This window comes from Orycteropus afer, unplaced genomic scaffold, assembly GCF_000298275.1.
Source record: "Orycteropus afer afer isolate SDZICR_OR568_19922 unplaced genomic scaffold, OryAfe1.0 scaffold00834, whole genome shotgun sequence".
Classification (NCBI taxonomy): Eukaryota; Metazoa; Chordata; class Mammalia; order Tubulidentata; family Orycteropodidae; genus Orycteropus; species Orycteropus afer.
The window spans coordinates 65,897-88,889 of record NW_006922421.1 but is presented as its reverse complement, the minus strand read 5'-3'; the positions used below and the strand labels follow the sequence as shown (position 1 = coordinate 88,889).

Genomic DNA, 22,993 nt, shown 5'->3' with positions numbered 1-22,993 from the left:
GGATAATGAAGAAAAGGGAACAAAAATTTAATAACAAAATGAACTCAGCATAGAAAAATATTTGGAACAAAGAAGCCATCAGCAGCACAACAAAAAACACAAAAGAATGACAGCAGTAAATTCCTAACTATCATTAATTACACTAAATGTGAGTAGACTAAATGCACCTGTCTAAGTAAGACCGGCTAAGAAACCAAGACCCATCAACATGCTGCCTCCTAGAGACTCACCTTAAACACAAAGATAAAGATAAATTAAAAATCAATGGATGGGGGAAAAAAAATCAAGCCAATGGTAACCAAAAAAAGAGCAGGAGTGGCAATAGTAATTTCTGATAAAACAGACTTCAAGGCAAAATCCAATATACGGGACAAGGAAGGGCATTGTATGATAATAAAAGGTCAACAGACCAAGAGGATATAACCATAATAATTATCTATGAACCCAATGAAAAAGCTCTAAAACACATAAAGCAAACATTAACTGAATTCCAAGGAGAAACAGACAATACTAAAACAGTAGTAGGAGACTTTAACACACCACTTCTGATGAACAACAGAACAACTGGAGAAAAACTCAGCAAAGATACAGAAAATATCAATAACACAATCAACCCACTTGACATTATAGACATACAGAGCACTCCATCCAACAATAACAACAACAACAAATACACTTCTTTTCCAATGCATATGTATCATTCTCCAGAATAGATTATATGTTAGGCCACAAATCAAGCCTCAATAAATTTAAAAACACTGAAATTTTACAAAGCATCTTCTTGGAACACAACACTATAAAATTAGAAATCAACAATAGGAAGACCGGGGGGAAAAAATCAAATACATGGAAATCGAATGACACGCTGCTGAAGAACTACTGGTAACAGAAGAAATAAAGTGTGAAATAAAAACATTCCTAGAAATAAACAAGAATGAAAACACAACATACCAAATCTTTGGGACACAGCAAAAAGCAGTACTCAGTGGTCAATTTATAGCAATTAATACACACATCAAAAATTTATAGCAATTTTATTTGTATGTGCTATAAGAATGTCCAGGAGTATAGTAGAGCTGACAAGGGTCAAGACTGTGGTGGCTTCTTGGCCACAGCCAGCTACCCAGAGGGAGCAAGTAGTTGGATGGACCTGTGGGCTCAGGACCATGTTTGCAGGGGACATCAAGCTCAACTGGCAAAATATACTACACAAAAACATTGTTCTACATCCTACTTTGGTAAGTAGTGACTGGGATCTTAAAAGCTTGCAAGTGGCCATCTAGATCAACGATGGGTCTCTCCTCACCCAGAGGAAAGAATGGTGAAAACCATAGATGCTATCCTCAGCCTGTATGACCATGAAACCAGAAGAACTAGATGGTGCCCAGCTACTACTGTCAACCACTCGGAGGGGGATTGATACAGGAGATCCTGGATAGAGTGGGAGAACAATGTGGGAAAAAAAACTCAAACTCATAAAAAATAGACCAAGTTTGCTGGTCTCATAGAGCCTGAGATTATGGTCCCTAGCCACCCTTCTGGTCTGGAATTGAACTCACCCCTGTGGCTTCCAGCCAAACAACAGACAGGCATAAGGGCTGAATATTTGTATCAAGTAGATATACTACTTGGAGCCATCAATCATGGGAGAACAAAAGGGCAGTGTTTGCATAGGAAGACAGCTTGGAGGGTGGGAGTACATGGGAGGGAAGGGCATAGGGAAGAGGTAACTACGGTGAGGAAGTGGAAAGAGAGCTGTTACACTGTAGGGAATTGCAATCAATGTCATGAGACAAAATGTGTATGAACTGCTGTATGGAAAATGAATTTGCTCTGTAAACTTTCACCCAAATTGCAACAAAAATTTAAAAAATTATAGCAATTAATGCACACATCAAAAAAGAACCAAAATCAACACCTTAACCCAACAACTCCAACAATTATAAAAAGAGCAACAAAAGAAGTCTTCAGTCTCCAGAAGAAAAAAAATAAAGATCAGAGTAGAAATAAATGAAGCAGAAAGCAGAAAAACAACAGGAAAATATCAACAAGACTAGCAGCTGCTTCTTCAAAAAGATTAACAAAATCGACAAATCACTGAAAAATTTTAACTAAGGAAAAAAAGATGCAAATATGAATAATAAGTCAAATGGGAGACATCACAACAGAACCAACAAAAATAAAAAGGATAATGGAATATGAAGAACTGTACTCCAACAAATTCAAAAACCTAGAAGAAATGGACAAATTTCTAGAAACCTAAGATCCACCTAAACTAGCACAGACTAAGATAGAAAATTTTAACAGACCCATAACAAAGGAAAAAAATCAAGCAGGTCATAAAAAAACTCACCACAAAAAATTTTCCTGGCCCACATGGCTTCACTGGAGAATTCCATCAAATTTTCAGAGAAGAGGTGACACCTATCCTACTCAAGCTGTTCCAGAACATAGAAAATGTTGGCATACTCCCAAATTCATTCTATGAAACAAGCAAAACACTGATACCAAAACAAGGCAAAGACACTACTAAAAAGGAGAACTACAGACCAATATCCCTCATGAGTATAGATGCAAAAATCTTCAGCAAAATCCTAGTCAGCAGAATCCAACACTCTATAACAAAAAATAATACACTATGACCATATGGGATTCGTAGTAGGTATGCAAGAATGGTTCAACATTAGAAAATCACCATAATCTACCACATAAATAAAACAAAGGAAAAGAACCACATGATCATATCAATCAATGCACAAAAGGCATTTGATAACGTCCAGCACCCACTCCTGATAAAAACTCAGCAAAACAAGAATAGAAAAGAAATTCCTCAACATAATAATGGGCACATACACAAAACCAACAGTCAACATTGTTCTCAATGGAGAGAGATGCAAAGCATTCCCCTTGTGAACAGGAAGAAGGCAAGGATGCCCTCTATCACCACTTCTACACAACACTGTATTAGAAGTCCTAGCCAAGGCAATAAGGCAAGAAAGAGAAATGAAAGGCATCCAAAGTGATTTAAAAAAAAAAAAAAAAGAAAGAAAGAAAAGTAAAACTGTCTCTGCAGATAACATGATCCTATGTATAGAAAATCCGAGAAATTCAGCAAAAAAACTATTGGAGCAAATTGAAAGATTTAGCAAAGTGGCAGAATACAAGATCAACATACAAAACTCAGCTAGACTCCTCTACATAGACAAAGAGATCTCTGGAAAGGAAATAGGGAAAACAAACCATTTACAATAACCAAGGAGACAAAATACTTAGGAATAAATCTTACCAAGGACACAAAAGACCTATACAAAGAAAACTACAAAACACTACTACAAGAAACTGTAAGAGACCTACATAAATGGAATAACATGCCATGCTCATGGACAGGAAGACTGAACATTGTGAAAATGTCAACAGTACCCAAAGCAATCTATAGATTCAATGCAATCTCAATCCAAATTCCATCAACATTCTTTAAGGACATGGAAAAATCAATCACTAATTTCAACAGACAGGAAAGAGAGCTTCGGTAAGCAAATCACTACTGAAGAAGAAAAACGAAGTAGGAGGTCTCACCCTCCCTAATCTCAAAACCTACTATACAGCCACAGTAGTCAAAACACCCTGGTACTGCTACAACCACAGACACACAGACCAGTGGAACAGAACTGAGAATCCAAAAATAGATCCATCCACCTATGGACAGCTGGTATCTGAAAAGGTCTGAAACCCATTCAATGGGAAAGAGACAGTCTCTTTAACAAATGGTGCTAGCAAAACTAGATATCCATTTGCAGAAAAATGAAACAAGATTCATATCTCACACCATGCACAAAAACAAACTCAAGATGGATCAAAGACCTAAATGTAAAACCTAAAACTATATACATATTTTTTTATGAAAGGTTTACACAGGGAAGGAAATTTTCTTTGCTAGTTACCAGGGATGGGAGGGGGCAGGAAAACAGATGGATAATTAAGAGACAGATTTGCTATAGGTAAACAGAAAAGTAATGTAACGAAAGCGTGTGACTAGCACAATGTCACTAAGGAACAGGAAGACATGCAGAGGTGCACAAAAGGTACAGACAATAAAGGCAAATACTATTGCATGCACGATATGCATTATCAATAACAGCAAACAGTTATCTACAGGTGTCTACATGTAGACAGGCAAGAAGATCAGGTATGGACAGGCACTTGAGAATATACCCACAACCATACACAGGTCAGGCAGATGATATTCCTACATATCCATTTGTATGTGCTATAAAAATGTCCACATGCAGTTTAAATCTAACTGGAGGCAAAGTTTGGATAACCTCTCAGCCACAACTAAGCACCTTGAGGGAGTGAGGTACTGGGCCTGCAGGCTCGGGACCATGGTTGCAGGGGACATCAAGCTCAATTGGTACAACATGGTATACAAAAGTACTGTTTTACTTTTTACTTAGGTTGAGTAGCAACTGGGGTCTTAAAAGCTTGTGAGAGGCCATCTAAGAAGTAACTGTTGCTCTCTCCTCATCTGGAGCAAAGATAGTGAAGAAAATCAAAGACACATGGAAACAGTTAGTCCAAAAGACTAAGGGACCATGAGAAGCTCAGCCTATATAACCCTGAGACCAAAAGAACTAGATGGTACCCAGCTAGCAATGCCAACCACTAAGAAAGGGATCAAAATTGAAGATCCTACATACAGGGAGAGAAAAATGTAGAACAAAACTCAGTATCATAAAAAAGGCCAGGCTTACTGATAAAAGTCTGGTAAAATGCTGAGACTATGACCACAAGTCACCCATCAGGCCTGGGATTGAACTCACTCTCGTAGCTTAAATTCAGCCAAGCAACAGACAGCCCTAAGAGCTGAACATTTCTGGATCTCTGCTAAATCTGTTGGGGCCAGTTGCCGGGGTCCATCCTAGAATTAATATTTACAATTGTCTTGCATTCAATGAGGTCTGATGAGGACACAACAAGGCCGGTGAGGAAACCAAACCAAATGAACTGCCATCTAGTCCATTTGGAAACTATACAAGACAAGGGAGAACTGTTCTACAGTCTCCCAAGGGTGTAAATCTTTACAGAAGCAGATTGCCTCATCTCTCTCCTGTACAGTGGCTGGTGGGTTCCAACAGCAGACTTTCTAGTTCCCAAATGAATGCTTTAACCACCACACCACCAGAGCTCCTTGGGTGAGGAAATAGGAGGTAGTAATTCAGTGGGTGAGTGGTAACTCAGGACTTCAGGACCACCAGTCACTGGGTGGGCAGCTTTCCCCATCTTTTCCTCCACCTTGGCCGCAGCTCACATGTAAGTCTTCTGCCATTGGCCCAGAGCTCAGCTCCCACACTACCAAAGTTTTTTTTTATTTTTTTCAAATCCTCTTGAAACATAGTTCTTGATGTTTGATCAAAAGTATTAAAATCTGAATGTTATGGTGCTTCAAGGTTGTAATTTCAAAATTAATCTGTCGTTCAGTATAGTATGCAAAAATTACAAAGAAATGTTCAGGTGTACTATCATTATTTTTATAAACACTCTGTACATGCAGTAATGGGTATGATGGAGCTAACTAAAACCATCTAATTCTCAGCAGAAAATGTGTAATTTGGGGGCAAATGGAAAAACGAATTATTTTTCTGTAATTCTGCATGTTTTCATGTTTTAATCTTTTATAAAACATGTTAATTATAGTCTTGTTACTTTTTTAAAAAACAACATATATTTGCATGATCTCTAATGAGGATTAATTTCATTTTTAACCTAAAATACTTTATTCTTATTTATGTTCCACATCCTGTAACTTGGACCACAGCATAGTTGTTACAATAATTTCTGTGATGGATGTAATTGTACTTTAATTCCTGACAAAAAACTAAATTATTCTGTTACTATGTTAATATTTATTGAATAAATCCATTTTGGTCATGGAAAATTATTCAGGATATCTACATACTAAGACCTCTAGATTCATAACTGCTACTGGTGTATAGCATACTTAGACAAAAGGAAAATTATCACAACTAAACTCATAAAATATATTTAAAATATGGTATTTGCATTATTTGAAGGACAAAATGAAGGAGCTATGATAAAAAGCACAGAAATAACACCAGTGTCACTGCAACCAGCTAATTCCAGTTCAAATCCTGACTCTATTTTATGAGCCCCTTTACCTCCTGGCTGCTACACTCTCTTTTTCTGCAAAGGAGAATAGTAGTATCTCCTAACTTATAGAACCACGAATATTAAAGAATTTAAAACAGGTGATGCATTCAATATGGACCAAAACTTTGTGAATGCAACAAAAGAAACACAGACCATATTAGGAATCAAAAATAATTCTGAGCATGAAGTAATGGTAAGTGAACATTTTTGTATTTAACTTGCCAGGAGCTATGTAGCCCACAACTCATGTTTCCATGCAGAACCATCTGTTTGTGAATTTGAATCTCAAGTCCTAGAAAATGATACAATAACCTCTATAGATTTAAAAATAGCAATAATCCTCCTATTCCAGGTAGCAGTTGGAATCCTGAGGAATTTCTCCCTCATAATTCATTATATCCTCCTTCACTTTAATGGCTGAAGGTCATGGTCCACAGACTTCATTTTCAGTCACCTAACCATTGCTAACTCTATACTCATTCTCTCTAATGGAATCCCACAGACAATGCTTGCTCTTGGGTTAAAACATTTCCTCAATGATGTCGGATGCCAATTTGTTTTATATCTTCAAAGGGTTGCCAAGGTTGTGTCCGTTTGCACCACCTGCCTCTTGAGTATTTTCCAGGCCATCACTGTCAGCCCTATGCACTCCAGGTGGGAAGTACTTAAACTAAAATCCTAAAGTACATTGGTCCTTCCAGTATCCTCTGCTGGGCCTACACATGCTGGAAAATGCCATTTTTCCTATATATATGGCTGGCAAATAGAGTAACAATACCATCATAAACAAAAATGTGTCATAATACTGTTCTAGTAGGCCAATATGATAATGTCAATCTCATTCTATGCAGCACTGATATCCTCCCATGATGCTATATAGTTGGGATTCATGTCCTGGGCCAGTGGCTCTATGGTTTTCATCCTACAGAGACACAAGCAGCGGGTCCAACACATTCATATGAACAACATCTCTCCCAGATCCTCTGCTGAGACCACAGCCACCCAAAGCATCCTGTTTCCTGGTGAACACCTTTGTGTCATTTTACGTCCTCTCCTCCATTATTTATGCTTATTTGGCTCTTTTTGATAATTCCAGTTGGTGGTTGGTGAACACGTCTGCATTAATCAGTGCATATTTCCCAATAGTCAGTCCCTTCTTTCTCCTGAGCAGTGAATCCCATGTACCTAGACTCTATGTTGTCTGCTATAGAAAGTAAACATAATTTTCAATTTTCATAAGAAAAATATAATTCATGTATTTTGCACCATGTTAAGTCACCGTTAAACTCAGCCTTCACAGAATCCTAACAAGTGGCAGTCTCATTGCAGCAGAGACAGTGACAAATTAGATAAACTGGGACTCTGTCCCAATGATAAATAGTAAATCATAGTAGCAACAGTAAATGAAATCCAGTAATTATTATGTAAGACCTATAGATTTCTATTTTATTAATGGCTACAATGGAGACATTCAGTCTACGCAGTTTATAACAGTTAGTCCTAAAATAATGTGATTGTTGTTCTTTGTGTGTGTGTGTGTAATTGTTGTGCTTGTTAGATGCTATTGAATCAATTCTGATTCATGACAACCTTATGTCTATCAGAATGAAGTGCTGCCTGGTTGCACACCATGCTCACAACTGTCAGTACGTTTGACCCCATTGTTGTAGCCACTGCATCAATCTATCTCACTGAAGATCTCTCTTTCACTGATTCTCTACTTTACCAGAGCATGACGTCTTTCTCCAGGGATGAGTTCCTGCTGTTGATGCGTATGATACAAGCAAGACCAAGTCTGCCCATTCTTGCTTCTAAGGATCATTCTGGCTGTACTTCTTCCAAGACTGATGAAAGAATGTGGAATTACTGGAATTGTCTTTGTGTGTGCATTTTTAGTCTCAGATAGACATTTTTCCAAAAATTCAACTGGACTTGAAAATTTAACACCAGTTTCATAAAATAGGAGCATCATCTGGGATGGAACCTTGGGAAATTGGTATCTTGGGGATGAGTATGGCTCTGTGTAATAATATTGTAAGTAAATGGCTTGGAGTAAATTGAAAGAAAAATTAGGCTACTGTGATTGAAAGAGCTGTAGGCCATGTTCTGAATTTTGCACTTGCATCCTAACAGAAATAGTGTTGTTGTGTTGTTGTTTTGTGCTGTCAAGTCAGACCCAACTCATAGCGACCCCTCCTTGGGTTTCTGAGGTGGTATCACTATGGAGCGGCTGATGGGTTTGAACCACTAGACTTCTGATTAGCAGTCAAGTGCCTTAGGCACTATGCTACCAGAGCTTCCAACAGAAATGGTAGCTATCTGAAATATGATCATGTCCCTGAAGAAGGGTTAGTATATTAAAAATACTTTTAGGGAAACATTGGGAAAATAAAATGCAGAAAAACAAAGAAAACCATAAGAAACACATGGGGAGTAAAATAAGTCAAGTCACAAACATCACATGACACCACTTACATGAAACATCTAGAATAGGGAAATATATAAAGACCAAGGTTATTCTTCATTTCCAGGGGCGGGAGGGAAGGCAAAAGAGAGAGCCATTGTTTGGGAGAACTGAGCTTCTGTTAAGGATGATGGAAAAATCTGAAAACACTGGCAATGGCTGAACTTCATGATTAATGTAATTAATATCAGTGAATTTTACATTTAAAATATGTTGAAATGATAAACATTTGTATATATACTTGCTGGGAGTTCTAGTGGCATAGTGCCTAGGGCATTTGACTGCTAGTGGTTTAAACCTACCAGCCACTCCTAGGAAGGAAGATTGGGCAATCTACTTCCATGGTGATACCACCTCAGAAACCCAAGGAGGGGTTGCTACATTTATATACTTGCTATAATTTTAAAACAGGGTAAAAATCAAATGATACTTTTTAAAAACAAGAAAAAAGACTGCAGGTGGGAGGCAACAATTACAAAAGTGTGTCAAGGAGGGGGCAGGCACATGCTCAGAGGATCCCTGGCACATAGAGGGTTCTACTGCAAGCCAGCCTCCTGAATGGTCAGCTGTTGCTGTCGGCCCTGCTACTGACACTATCTGCATAGAAACGGTTAACAGGCCCAAAAGCCAGTGGGCCAAATTAAAGGCAGTCTGGCTAGGATTTACCCAAGAGCCCCATCCCTTAACTATTTTGACTGACTCTCTGGCAGTGACAAAAGACCTCATCCTGTGGATGCACCCATGGGATAAAAGATGGTTATGAAATTAATAGACAACTACTTTGGAGGTAAGAACTATGGTGAGATATCTGAGAAAATCTGCAAGACCCAGAATTAAAGAACTGTATAACACATCCTAGGACACACAGTGCATTCCTCAATGGGCAATGTAGAAGCAGATGCCATGGCAGCAGTGTGAGGGCCATTGTAACCACTGATAATCTAGATGTAGCTGTATGGATTTATAAGAAATGTGGGACATCACATCTGCTATGTTGTCTACTATGTTGTCCAAAAACTGTGCTCCACTTAACTATAAATCAAGGCATAGAGAAAGGGGGAGCATTAAAACGAGTCCCTTACAGATTTCACAAATTGATTATGTCAGCCCCTGTCCAAGTAAGGAATACCAATTTGCTCTCAACATGATTAGTCCAAGCTTCTCTACTTCTACAGTCAATCAGACTACCACCATTTCATGTTTGGCAAACTAGTATCCACATATGGTACTCCTAAAGACATTAACAGTGACGAGGGTTCTCACTTTACAGGGGCCCTTGTGCAGCAATGGGCTGAGAAACAAGGTCTAGACTGGCACTTTCACCTACCTTGTAAATCAGGGGACAGGATCAATTGGGTGGGCGGGGAGAGTGGTCTCCTTGAAGAAGGAATAAAAACACTGACTGTTTGCCAACCTTGAGCTCTTGGGTGGTGGTTTTGCCTGAAGCTAAACCAAAAAAACCAAACTCACTATATGGAGTCAATTCTGACTCATAGTGACCCTCTTTGGGGTTCCGAGACAGTACACCTTTACAGAAGTAGATTGCCCAGTCTTCCTTCCATGGAGTGGGTGGTGGGTATGAACCACCAATCTTCTGGTTAGCAGTCAAATGCCTTAGGTACTAACCACCAGCAATAAATGAATCTCTCAACAGGGGTTGACAATCCTCATTGCAGCAGTTAGATAGTGAACTGCTCACAAGCCAACCTATAAGAATATGGGGAAGACAGCACCTTTAGGGATCACACCCAAATGAGACACCACTGTCATGTACTGTCAGTCAGGACACCAGGAAGCATCATCCCTGAACAGGGCACAACCACTTCTGGCATCCAGTGGCAAGTCTGGTGGGAATGGTTAGGATTCCTGTTGCCAATAAGGCAGGCAGGAGGATTCTTTCACCCTACCTTCAGCACCTTGTTTCTCAATGGGACCACACTGGAAGAAAGCAAGTGGCAAAAAGGTGAATATCAAATGGTAACATCTGGGACACAAGACACACAATAGGTTGGATCTTGCCCTCCCCTGGTGTAATTAACACTGTCATACAGGACGCCTTTGGGCACAAGAGATGGGACACCCAGCCAGGGAAAGTCTCACAAGCTACAGAAGTACTTAAAAAGGAGGAAATAACATTAGATCCAATTTAATAGAAAAGGGTAAGTGTCCTACTTATGTACCTAATGTTTCTTTCTTTTCATTAAAAGTTTAACTGACCTTCTTCTCTGTACTCCTACTGACTGAAAATGTTAATCTTATGGTTAAACTTGAGATTTTGAAGAAATTTGTCTCCTTGGCCTTGAACAGCAAAGAACATGACTGGCTGCCTTAAATGAAGAAACTGTAGCTATGTAGAAGATGTTGTTACAAAACTGGATGGCCCTGGATAGGATCTCCATGGCCCAGGGAGACACCTGTGACCTATTTAAAAGTGAATGATGTGTATATATTCTTGATAATGAATCCCTAGTAGATCACTCCCTTATACATTCACACATAAGACTAGGTAGAATTAATCATCTGGGAGATGATACCTGGTGGGCTGAGAAGAACAGACGGTTCTCTGGATGGGGAACCACGCAGGAGAATTCTGCAGAGCCATTCCGGACGCCTCTTTCCGCCCTCCTCCCCCCAGCTTCATCCTCAGGCAAGACCAGCCTTGAGAAGTCGATCCTGCTGAGACTTTCTAGCCATACGCTTCCGCTTTGGAAAATGCGAGTCCACGCTGCCAAAGTTTTATCACTGCCTATGGGTCGGAGCTCCAAACAGGACCAACTCCGCCATCTTACTGCAACGGTGGTTGCCCGGGTAACAGGCAAGCACCACTGCGGCTGAGCAAGGAGCACCCGTGAGGTTTTAAAGGGAGAGTGCACTAACTAACGGCTGTACTGGTTTGCTGTGCCGGAGGAGAGGGAACCGTTGGAGAACGGGAGTGGGTCGACCCCCCCCCGCCCCTCCCACATCTCTCCTTCGCCCTGCCCACCCGAGACTCACCTCTACTTCCAAACCCACTGCCCCAACCTACACCAAGGAGATGCACTCCCTAGAACAACTAACCATGGGAGATCAGAAGAGCAGCATTTCCACAGGGAGAATGGCAGGCAGAAATGCATAAGCAAAAATGCCCTCTCCTAAACTAAGTACTGATTTTCAGAACATTTCCTTAGCACTCTATCAGCAATAGACTTTATGCTGTGAAAAACCTCAACACCTAAAGTTTATGAAATGGTCTAAATGTTCACAAAGTACCAAAAACTCGTTACTCACAAACTTACAAACTTTTTCATAATCCTTCCATTGTACCCGTAATATCTAAGTGGCTATGTGAGAGACAGTCATGGATTAGAAGCAGGCAGATCCTAGTTTGATAATTAAAGAATGTTTGACAGGTAATCATTTTAACCACAAGAAATAGACCCAGGATTGAAGAGGTGCTCAATAGGACACAGAAATGGTGGTAGTATACCTGGAATTAACACTGAGAAGTCACAGAATAGAAGGTTAAACCAAAAGGAAAGGAATAGGGCAAGAATAGGCAGCAAGAGGAGTAGGAAGGATCAAGAAAACAATCAGAAGGCTTGAAAACATAAAATTATAAAGTGGAAGATTTAGGATACCTAGGCCTCACTCAAATATTCAGAGGAATTGAAAGTCCTTGAGTAAGGAAAGGTGTTCAAATTGAGGCACATGAGAGACAGGAATTATTCTACACTTAGACCCACCTTCATTGGAGATTTCTGAAGAAGTTGGTTCCACTCGCATGCCTTTTGGGCTCTGTGAGCAGCCCTTGCTGAATAAAACTTGATGATGGCATAGAAGCCAGGCTGAGCCACTGTAGCATTTGGGAATACGCGGACTGAATACAGAAGGCCAAACTTGGAGAACACAGTGAACAGAGAATGCTGTGGAGAGAGAGGTCTCATGCCAAGTAAGGGATAGAAAACAAAACTACATACCCCTCATATTCCCCAAGCCCTTCTCCACAAAGGATGCAACTCAAAACACTTCTCAGTTCATCAACTTTTCAATTCTAAAATCTGAGAATTAGAAGGTAATATGTGCAGGAACTCTGGTGGTGTAGTGCCGAAGGCATTTGACTGCTAACCAGAAGGCTGACGGTTCAAACCCACCAGCCACTCCTTGGAAGGAAGGTTGGGCAATCTACTTCTGTAGTGATACCCCCTTGGAAACCCAAAGAGGGGTTGCTATGAGTCGGATCCGATTCGATGACAGTGAGTTTGGTTTGGTTTTGGTTTTTGGTTGTGGAGAGTTACATCTCTGGATCTCTGCTAAATCTGCTGGGGCCAGTTGCTGGGGTCCACCCTAAAACTAATATTCCAATTGTCTTGAATTTAATGTGGCCTGATATTAGCAGCGATGACAAGGCAGGTGAGGAAACCAAACCAAATGAACTGCCATCTAGCCGATTCGGAGACTCTCTAGGACAAGGTAGAACTGCCCTATAGAGTTTCCAAGGCTGTAAATCTTTATAGAAGCAGACTGCCTCATGTCTCTCCCTTGCAGTGGCTGGCGGGTTCCAACAGCCGACCTCCTTGTTACCAGATGAGCGCCTTAACCACTGCGCCATCAGCGCCCCTGGAGTGAAGAAACAGGAGGTAGCTATTCAGTGGGCGACGTGGTAACTCTGGACTTCAAGACTACCAGTCACTGGGTGGGCGGCTTTCCCCATCACTCCCTCCACCTTGGCCCCAGCTCACATGTAAGTCTTCGGCCGTTGGCCCAGAGCTCAACTCCCACACTACCAAAGTTTTATCACCGCCGGTGGGAGCTACAAAGGGGATCAACTCCGCCATCTTACCGCAACGGTGGTTGCGCGGCTAACGGTCAAATGCCACTGCGCCTGTGCAAGGAGCAGCCGCGAAATTTTAAAGGGAGCGCGCACGAGGGGCGGGACCGGTTTGCTGTGCGCGAGGAGTGGGAGCTGTTGGAGAGCAGAAGTGGGTGGTCCCCGGCCTCCCTTTCGTCCCGCCTACCCGAGATGGGCGTCTGCGTCTAGCTTCTTTCCAACCCCACGGCCTTAACCTGCAAGTTTAGTATTTTTTTTAAAGTGTATTTCAAAATTAGCGTTCAAAGGGAGGGCTTATGGGTCAAAGGATGCAGATATCTTTATAGCGGCCGGCTGCATTTTCACTCCTAGAGGAGACTAGAGAATTAGGTAGAACTAGTTACTGAGCTTTAAAAAGATTTAAGTCGGAAATGACCTCTAAAGATGCAATTCTTTGAAGAGTTTAAAATATGCAAATCACGGTGTAACTCACTAAGCCATTAACATTCTAGCATGTAATCCTTTAAAAGAATTCCCTGAGATTCCTACATGATTCTAGCAAATCCTGTGTATGGTTTGTGGGGGAAGCATAAATAGGACGTTGGGGAAGTGGGGTGAGAAGCAAAGATAAAATTGGAAAATCTAAAAATGGGTCCAATTAAGACCCCAAAATTGCAACTATGGTGCCTAAGGTAGGGTGTTCCAGGCATTGTGACAGTGAGATATTTGCCCGAGTAACACACAGAGCAAGTAGGTCCCAAAACACAATTTCAATCCCCGGCTGTCAGAGCCAGAAGCAACCATGCAAAACATGCGTCGTGGGGTTTCCAAGATCATGGTCCTCAAAAACGTGGTCTGGTCTGTGATGGGTTTCACAAAGAGAAACAGTATTATCCGAAGTTTTGTTTCGAATTTCATAAAATCAATTCCATGTTACTATCCTAAGATTATGACTGCCTTACAATTTTGAAGATAAAAATTGTTTTATGAAGAGATGCTGATAAAAAGATGGTAGTTGTTTTGACTTCAGCACTGAAATAAAAAATTAGAAATCTTGTTATGGTCTTAAGTTTTTATTTCATGTTTTACTGGTCTATGAAATCCAAAAGTCTGGAAACCATTGATAGTCAAAGTTCTCATTTTATAAGTGAAGCAACTGGGGCCCACAGGTAGCAGCCCAGTTTGGTCAGACACTATTGATAGTAGAACAGGACGATCCACCAACTGCCCCTTTTCTGCGTTTACCTTGTCCTTAAACAGGTTCCGCTCCACCTCAGCACCTGCCAAGCAAACTGGGTCCTATCCAAAGAAGCTGTCTTTAAAAACCTAACTTCTAGCACATTCTCCCAAAGTACTACAACATCATTTGCACTGGGCACCATTTGCACGTGCCAATCACTATCCCAGACCTTTAGCCCCACCCATTACCTATTTCTCTTCTCTTTTGCTTCTGAAACAGTTGACTTTGGTAGATTCTGCATCAAACTAATCATTGCAGACTTTATTATCCATTGTAATGACTTCTGTTTCTCCTTCTCCTAGATTACGAACGCTTGAAGAGCAGTTGTTTTATTTGGTCTGAGAGAGACTGCCTCATCTCTCTCCCTTGCAGTGGCTGCTGGGTTCCAACAGCCGACCTCCCGGTTACCAGATGAGCGCTTTAACCACTGCGCCATCAGCGCCCCAGGAGTGAAGAAACGGGAGGTTCAGTGGGCGACGTGGTAACTCAGGACTTCAAGGCTACCACTGGGTGGGTGGCTTTCCCCATCCCTCCCTCCACTTTGGCCCCAGCTCACATGTAAGTCTTCCGCCGCTGGCCCGGAGCTCAACTCCCACACTACCAAAGTTTTACCACCACCGGTGGGAGGTACAACTCCGCCATCTTACACAACGGTGCTTGCGCGGCTAAAGGTCAAGTACCACTGCGCCTACGCAAGCAGCACCAGCGAAGTTTTAAAGGGAGCGCGCACGAGGGGCGTGGCCCGTTTGCTTCTGAAACATGTGGGCATCTAGCACACTCCCACCATATAAGGCGCTCAAATATACATGGAATTAATGAACAAATTAATACATTCTTTGCACCAGGAATACTTTTAATAATTTCAAAACTATAGAAACTCTTTCAGTGTGGTCCTCTTAATTTGCAAAATGACAATCAGGAACCAGGGGCCTGGGCTTGGATGGGAAAGAGGAGGAAGCCTAAGAGAACCATTTATGCCTGGGGCTCCAGTCAATATTAATTGTAATGGAGAGAGAAGAAAAGTGTCATGAAGTGGAGGCAAAAGGAAGAAGAAATGAAGAATCCTCAGGTAGGGGTGGGGGTAGAGGTTCTGGAATGACTCTACAGCAAGCCTGCCACATGTCTCATGCCAAGCGACACCTTGTCATCCAATAGGAGAGTGGCTGACCCGAACAGTGCAGCTTTCGTTCTATCCTGTGGCAGGAAAAAAAGATACAGTTCTTGCTTCTCATTTAGTAGTTTCTTCTCCACACACATGACACAGCTTTTGGTGAGTGTTTCATGCAGGGAACCACCCAGAATTCCCTTCATTCCTAGCTCTCTGGTTTATACTGTAGTGGCCCTTCTGGTTCTTCCTTTAGACTTCCTTCATCTCTGGTGTTTATCCTCTTCCCCATTCAGTACTTTCCCACATTTTTAAATCCTGTCTCCTGAAGAGGCACAGCATTGTCTTAGATGACTGAAGGTGACTGGAAAAAAAAAAAAAAAAGTCCCATTGACCTCCTTTCAGAAAGGATAGGCCCTAGTGATGGTCAGTGTTCCTTCATTTGCTCGGTGTTTTAGAGTAGGCAAAGCATTTAACCCCTTCCATCCTCTTAGTGTGAGCTCTGGTAGCATAGGGGAGCTCTGGTAGCATAGTGCCTAAGGTGCTTGACTGCTAACCAAAAGGCTGGCGGTTCAAACCCACCAGCCACTCCTTGAAAGGAAGGTTGGGCAATCTACTTCTGTAGTGATACTGCCTCAGAAACCCAAGGAGGGGTCTCTGAGTTGTGTCTGACCCAATGGCACATAACAACAACATCCTCTCAGTCACCAGTAGAGGCAGTCCATAGCAGATTTATATATCCAGTTTGAAGTTCAGGAAAGTTAAGTGCCCATCCCCTCCCAACTTTGGAGGTATCTGCCCAGCTGATTATTATTATTTTTTTTATTGTGATTTGGGTGAAAACTTACCCAGCTGATGTTTTTAATGGACAGTGTTGCTTTCAGTTATGAAGACAGGGCCCCTGTGGTGGTCATGAATGTGTTTCCCTACTCCTCCCATGGCTTCAGCTGATCCAAACTGAACCAACCAGATTCTCTATCTCAGGTACTTGGATTGTGTGTTAGGCTGGGTTCTCCAGAGAAGTAATACCAGTAAAACCTATATATACATACAGAAAAAGAGAAATTTATCATAGGAAAACGGCTCACACACTTATAGAAGCTGGCAAGTCATGGTTCTTGGATCAGAAATCAAGCTGGGGGCTTTTCCCGACTCACACAGCTGCAGGGGCTGACAAGCTCAAGGTTGGCAGGCAGTATTCCAGCTGTTGACTCCAACAAATGATGAATCCAAGATCTCCAGGCCAAATGATGGATTGTTCACTCACGGACAGTTGTAGGCAGCACAACAGGATCCTGAGCCACAGAAGAGTGTCTCTTTTCCCAGGATGACCATAAATATATTGAAAGCAGGCCACACCCCTAGGGAAACTCCTTTTCAATGGATTGGCTGCTCAAAACTTATACATCAGATCCTATCATGGGAATAACCCACATCCCAACCACACAGATTTGTGGTCCAGCCAAGTTGACACGTAGCTCCAACTATCACAGATTGGATCTATGCCTAGTTATCTGTGGGTGCCTAGAACTTTAGCCCATAAATTTGGGACAGCCTTAGCCTGTCTTGTGTGCTGGCGAGCAAAGAAACCTGGTCTGCAGAAAGAGTAGTAAGCAAACACACCAAGAAGCAGAAACCTACCCTGGGAAGCCTGCTGAGTTTCCAGACATTCTATTCTCTTCCTGAAGTCCAGGTGCACCCCTGTGTTTGAGTCAGTGAGAAACCTTTTCCTCACACAATAAATTTCTCCCAGCTAACTCAAGTTATTTTATGTTATTGAAACCAAAAGAATTTTGCTAATACTCTATCATAGAAAGAAGCTAGGTCTTCCAACTCAGATTTTCAAGCCCTTGCACTACACCACATTCTTCTAGACATCTAAAACGGAATGCTCACAAATCCTTGCCTACTGCCCCATTCTCTGTTATATTCCCCATTCTTGGGCACTTTTCCTGTTAACTCATTCCCATGGTGTCCTCCTCACCAGTTGCTCAAACCCCCTTCTCCGGACAAGATGTTTTTTGCACAGTTTACCGATGAGAGAAGGTTGGGGTCCAGCAGTTCTGAAAGGGAAGAAAAGGATACTTTTGAGCACACAGGGGACAGTCCTAAAGACTGAGGCAGAAAATGACCTTCCCGGCTAAAAGGACATAGAGGCAGCATCTTCTGACCTCCCCTAACTTCACAAGAGGAAGACGGAATCACCATCAACAGCCCAAGGCTTATTCCTATGAAGCCAGACATGCTGCCACCCTCCAGCCTTTTTACCAACTTTGACACCAACCATCTCTTCCATGGTACTCACTGCTTCTCTGCTTGGTTCAATAATTCATTGCAATGGACACACAGAACTCACAGACAATACTCACAATTATGGGGTGTATTAGGGAAGTAACAAGCTACAATTCAGTTTCAGGAACATGCTCAGAATACAATTCTTCGATCAGGACAGTCTCCCCTCTGCTGTGCCCTCAGAACTCCTCTCTGGCCCTTGGCCTTTTGTCCTGGCCTCTGCCTCTGGGGGCCAGGTAAGCCTGCCATGCTGTCCCATGCTTCTTGGTTCCACTGCCACCATCTCTCCACCAGCCAGGACATCTCTCTCCTCTGCAGCATCTCTCAGCCAAGGAGGTCCAGCGCAGGGATCTCAGATCCAAGGACACACGCCACGTCACCTCCAGCTCTTCTCTTGATGGCAATGAAATCCCCCCTCTTCCTCTAAGAGGGCTCATTATAAGCCTGGCAGAGTGATAAAACTAACCAATCCCAAAACCAGAGTTCTACACCCCTTATTTGTGTGGTATCACCCAGTAATCTGGTAGGAGTTACAAAGATTAGGCTAGAAAGCCATACCCAGTAATTCACTGCAACACACTCCCTCACAGGCATATGCCACCCAGAGATTGAATATATCTAGATTAGGCAAGCCCTACCTCCCAGGAGTCTATTTAGACATCCCTACAATGGCTGGAGGTCAGTGTTGAGGAAGGGGTACAGGCGGAGGGCTCATGACAAGTGAGATTTGAATCTGCTCACTACTATACTTCTTAACCAGGGCAGATGGTGGTTCATTGAAAGTTTGTGTGAGTTTTCAGGGAAAGGTAATGCCAAAACAGGTAGCACAGAGGCCAAGGTGAGACAACAGTCTCATGAGAGGGCCTGTCCAGGTGAGGAACCCAATGACCTTAATTAGAGCATGAAGAAGTGAGGGGCAGAGTCATGGGTCCTGTGGAGCCTCCTAGATCACCTCAGAGGTGGGGAGTTTGCACTTGGCCTTAGGTCAACTCAATAGCCAAAGACAATATTACTTGGTGGCTGGAGCTGATACTTACTTGCATACCTTACTTGTCACACTTTCTCCTATCTTGCTTTGTGGTTTTTTTCTTCTTTCTTGTACTGTAGGCCCTTGAAGGCAGCATCTTGTTGACCCAGATAGATGTCCCTCGCTGGGCTTTATACAAGGAGCTCTGGTAGTATACTGGTTAGGGCATTTCATTGCTGACCAGAAGTCAGTGAAACGAACCCACTCTGCAGAAGAAAAATGAAGCAGTCAGCTTCTGTAAAGATTCACAGCCTTGGAAACCCACTCGGAGGTCACTACAAAGCCACCAGTCATTCAGAACTGGTTCTCTCTCCAAGCCTCAGTCTGGTCATCTGTTCTGTGAGGATCATAGTAGTTTCCATTGCAAGGAAAGTTGATAGGATGAAATAGCTGTACCTAGTAAATAATAAATTCTCAATAAGTGCTGGCTGATGCCACTACTTCACTACTACTGGCTGTGCAGAGCTTTTCTGGACCCTGCTTGAGGACCTGCAGAATCTCCTAACTGAATGGGCATTCCCTGATTCCTTGAACCATCCCTCTGGAGAATTCCCAGGTTGTGGTGAGAAGAGAAATCCTGTGAGTAGACCTAGTCTCCTGTCTCCCACCCTGGGGCTCTGGCCAGAACTATACAGTCTACATGGCATAAGTTTTCCGAGTGACTCAGATAATCATTGCACCAGTAGTGGCTATTGATCTGGAAGATGTCATAGTTGAAACTGCCATCTGCATTTTCACTTATCTTTGATGTACTGAACTTGCTTTCCACAAAAGCCAGGTACAGCCTTTAGATCAGGGAGAAGAGAGTCAGGATTTAGAGACAAGGAATCAGAAGAAAGGAGCCAAACTCAAGAGGCTAGATGGGGCTAGAGGGCTAGAAAGAAGCATTCATTAGCCTTTCCTCCAACCTTCAATCTGTCAGCCACCCTCAATACAACCACTTAGTCACCCATCTATCCATCCACACAAGATAACCATTCATCCATCCATCCATCCTTTCTTCACTTAGTGAACACTAACTGTATGCCAGGAACTGTATAAAGCCCAACCCAACCCAACTAAACCCCCTGCCATCAAGTTGATTCTGACTCATAGTGACCCCCAGTGGGTTTCCAAGGCTGTAAATCTTTTTTTTTTTTTTTTAATTGTGATTTGGGTGAAAATTTACAGAGCAAATTCACTTTCCATGCAGCAGTTCACATACACTTTGTCTTATGACATTGACCACAGTTCACCACAATGAAACAGCTCCCCTCCCATGTCCTCCCAACAGTCACCTCCTCCCTGTGTCCATGCCTCCATGGACCCCTGCCTCCTGAGCTGTCTCCCTGTGCATAAACAGCCCTTCTTACTCCCATGATTGTTCTCTCCAAGGAGTGTATTTACCTCAGGTAAATGTTCAACTTCTATGTCTGTCTTTTGCTTGGCTGGAAGCCACAGGTCTGGGTTCAATTCCAGACCTGAAGGGCAGCTAGGGGTCATAGTCTCAGAGGTTCCATCTCAGTGGTTCCACCAGGCTCTATCAGACCAGCAAACCTGGTACCACTTTTTTGATTTTGAGTTTTGTTCCACATTGTTCTCCCTCTCTATCCAGGATCTCCTACATAGATCCCTACCTCTGAGTGGTTGATATTGGTAGCCGGGCACCATCTAGTTCTTCTGGTCTCATAGTAGTATAGGCTATGGATCGCATGGTGTACCAGTCGCTAGGACTAATTCTTTCCATGAATGTTTGGTTTTCTTCATTCTTCTTTGCTCTAGACAAGGATAGACCCATCGTTGCATCTAGATGGCTGCCTGCAAGCTTTTAATATTCCAGTTGCTACTCACCAAAGTAGCAGGTGGAACAATGTTTTGTGTAGTATGTTATACCAGTTGAGCTTGATGTCCCCTGTGACTATGGTCCCGAGCCCACAGGTTCAACTACTCGGTCCCTCTGGTAGCTGGCTGTGACCAAGAAATGATGACAATCTTGTCCCTTGTCAGCTCTACTATATACCTGGGAATTCAGATCATACAAATACACTTATAGGACCATTGTCTGCCAACCCTATACATGGTCTTAGGTACACTCCCCACTTTGTAGACATACCTAATAGTTTAGCCTGTCCACCCATCTATCCACCCCTATATCCATGTTTGCCTTCGCTGACAACACAGTACTGTATGTGCAAAAGGTTCATCTTTGTTGTCTGTACCTCCCATGTACCTCTCTCTGTCTTCCTCTTCCTCAATGCCACCATGTTGATCACTCACATTTGGTACATTGCCCTTCTCTTCACCCAAATCAATACTTATCTCTACTTATCTAACAGTGTTCCCTACCCTACCCTCCCACCTCTGGTAACCAACAAAGAAAATTTCCTTCCATAGATAAACCTTTCCTTGATTTTTACAATAACAGACTAATACAATATTTGTCCTTCTATGATTGACTTATTTCACTCAGCATAATGTCCTCCAAGCTCATATACATTATGCAGTGTTTTGCAGATTCTAGGTTATTCTTTAGGGTTGCATAGTATTCCATTGTGTGTCTGTACCATAGTTTAGTTATCCATTCCTCAGTTGATGGACACCTAGGTTGTTTCCATCTTTTGGCTATTGTAAATTGTGCTGCGATGAACATGGGTGTGCATATGTCTTTTCTTGTCATGGCTCTCACTTCTTTTGGATATATACCTAGTAATGGAATGGCTGAGTCAAATGGTATTTCTAATTCCAACTTTTGAAGGAATCACCATACTGCTTTCCACACCATACTGCTTTCCACAGTGGTTTACCCTTTTACAGTCCCACCAGCATTGTATGAGAGTCCCAATCACTCCACATCCTTGCCAGCATTTGTTATTTTGTGTCTTGTTGAACTTTGCTACTAGTGCTAGAGCAAGATGGTATCTCATTGTTTTGATTTGTATCTCTCTAATGGCTAATGATCATGAGCATTTCTTCATACATTTGTTGGCTGCCTGAATATCCTTCTTGGTGAAGTGCCTATTCATGTCTTCTGCCCATTTTTTGATTGAATTATTTGTCTTTTTGTTACTGAGGTGTTGGAGTTTTCTATAAATTCTAGAGATAAATCCCTAGCCAGATATGTCATTGCCAAATATTTTTTCCCGATCTGTAGGTTCTTTTTTGACTCTTTTGGAGAAGTCTTTGGAAGCACATAAAAATTTAATTTTTAGAAGGTCCCATTCATCTAGTTTCTCTTCTGCTGTTTGTACATTTTGGTTTATACTTGATAGTCTATTTACGCCATATATTAGGGCCTCTATATTTGCCTTTAGTTTTTCCTTGAGGAACTCTATAATTTTAGGTTTCACGTTTAAGTCTTTGATCCATCTGGAGTTCGTTTTTGTGTATGGTGTGTGGTATAGATTTTGTTTCATTTTTCTGCAAATGGATCTCCAGTTTTGCCAGCACCATTTATTAAACAAACATTCTCTTCCCCATTTAATGGATGTAGGCCCTTTGTCAAAGATTAGCTGACCATAGGTCGATGGATCATTTCTGGGTTCTCAATTCTATTCCATTGGTCTATGTATCTGTCATTAAACAAATACCAGGCAGTTTTGACTACTGTGGCTGTATAGTAGGTTTATCCGGCAGTGTGAGACCTCCTACTTTGTTCTTCTTCTTCAATAGTGCTTTGTTTATCCGAGGTCTCTTTCCTTTCCATATAATGTTAGTGATTGGTTTTTCCATGTCCTTAAAAAATGTTGATGGGATCTGGATTGGGATTGCATTGAATGTATAGATTGCTTTGGGTAAAACTGACATTTTCACAATGTTCAATCCTCCTATCCACAGGGATGTTCTTCCATTTATGTAGATCTCTTATGGTTTCTTGAAGTAGTTTTTTATAGCTTTCTTTGTATAGGTCTTTTGTGTCCCTGGTAAGATTTATT

At 42.0% G+C, this 22,993-nt stretch overlaps 1 protein-coding gene across 1 annotated transcript in view; it reads right to left on the bottom strand.

The window, feature by feature from the left end:
- The window catches only part of LOC103212020 (RAD52 motif-containing protein 1-like), a 32,175-nt gene extending 18,729 nt beyond the window's left edge, over positions 1–13,446 (bottom strand). Inside the window, exons 1-2 of the mRNA XM_007958023.1 lie at positions 13,351–13,446; positions 12,355–12,534 (exon numbers count right to left, since the gene is read on the bottom strand). Coding sequence (XP_007956214.1) covers positions 12,355–12,534; positions 13,351–13,446 — 276 coding nt within the window. The remainder of the gene's footprint in view (positions 1–12,354; positions 12,535–13,350) is intronic.
- Between the last annotated feature and the right edge of the window lie 9,547 nt (positions 13,447–22,993).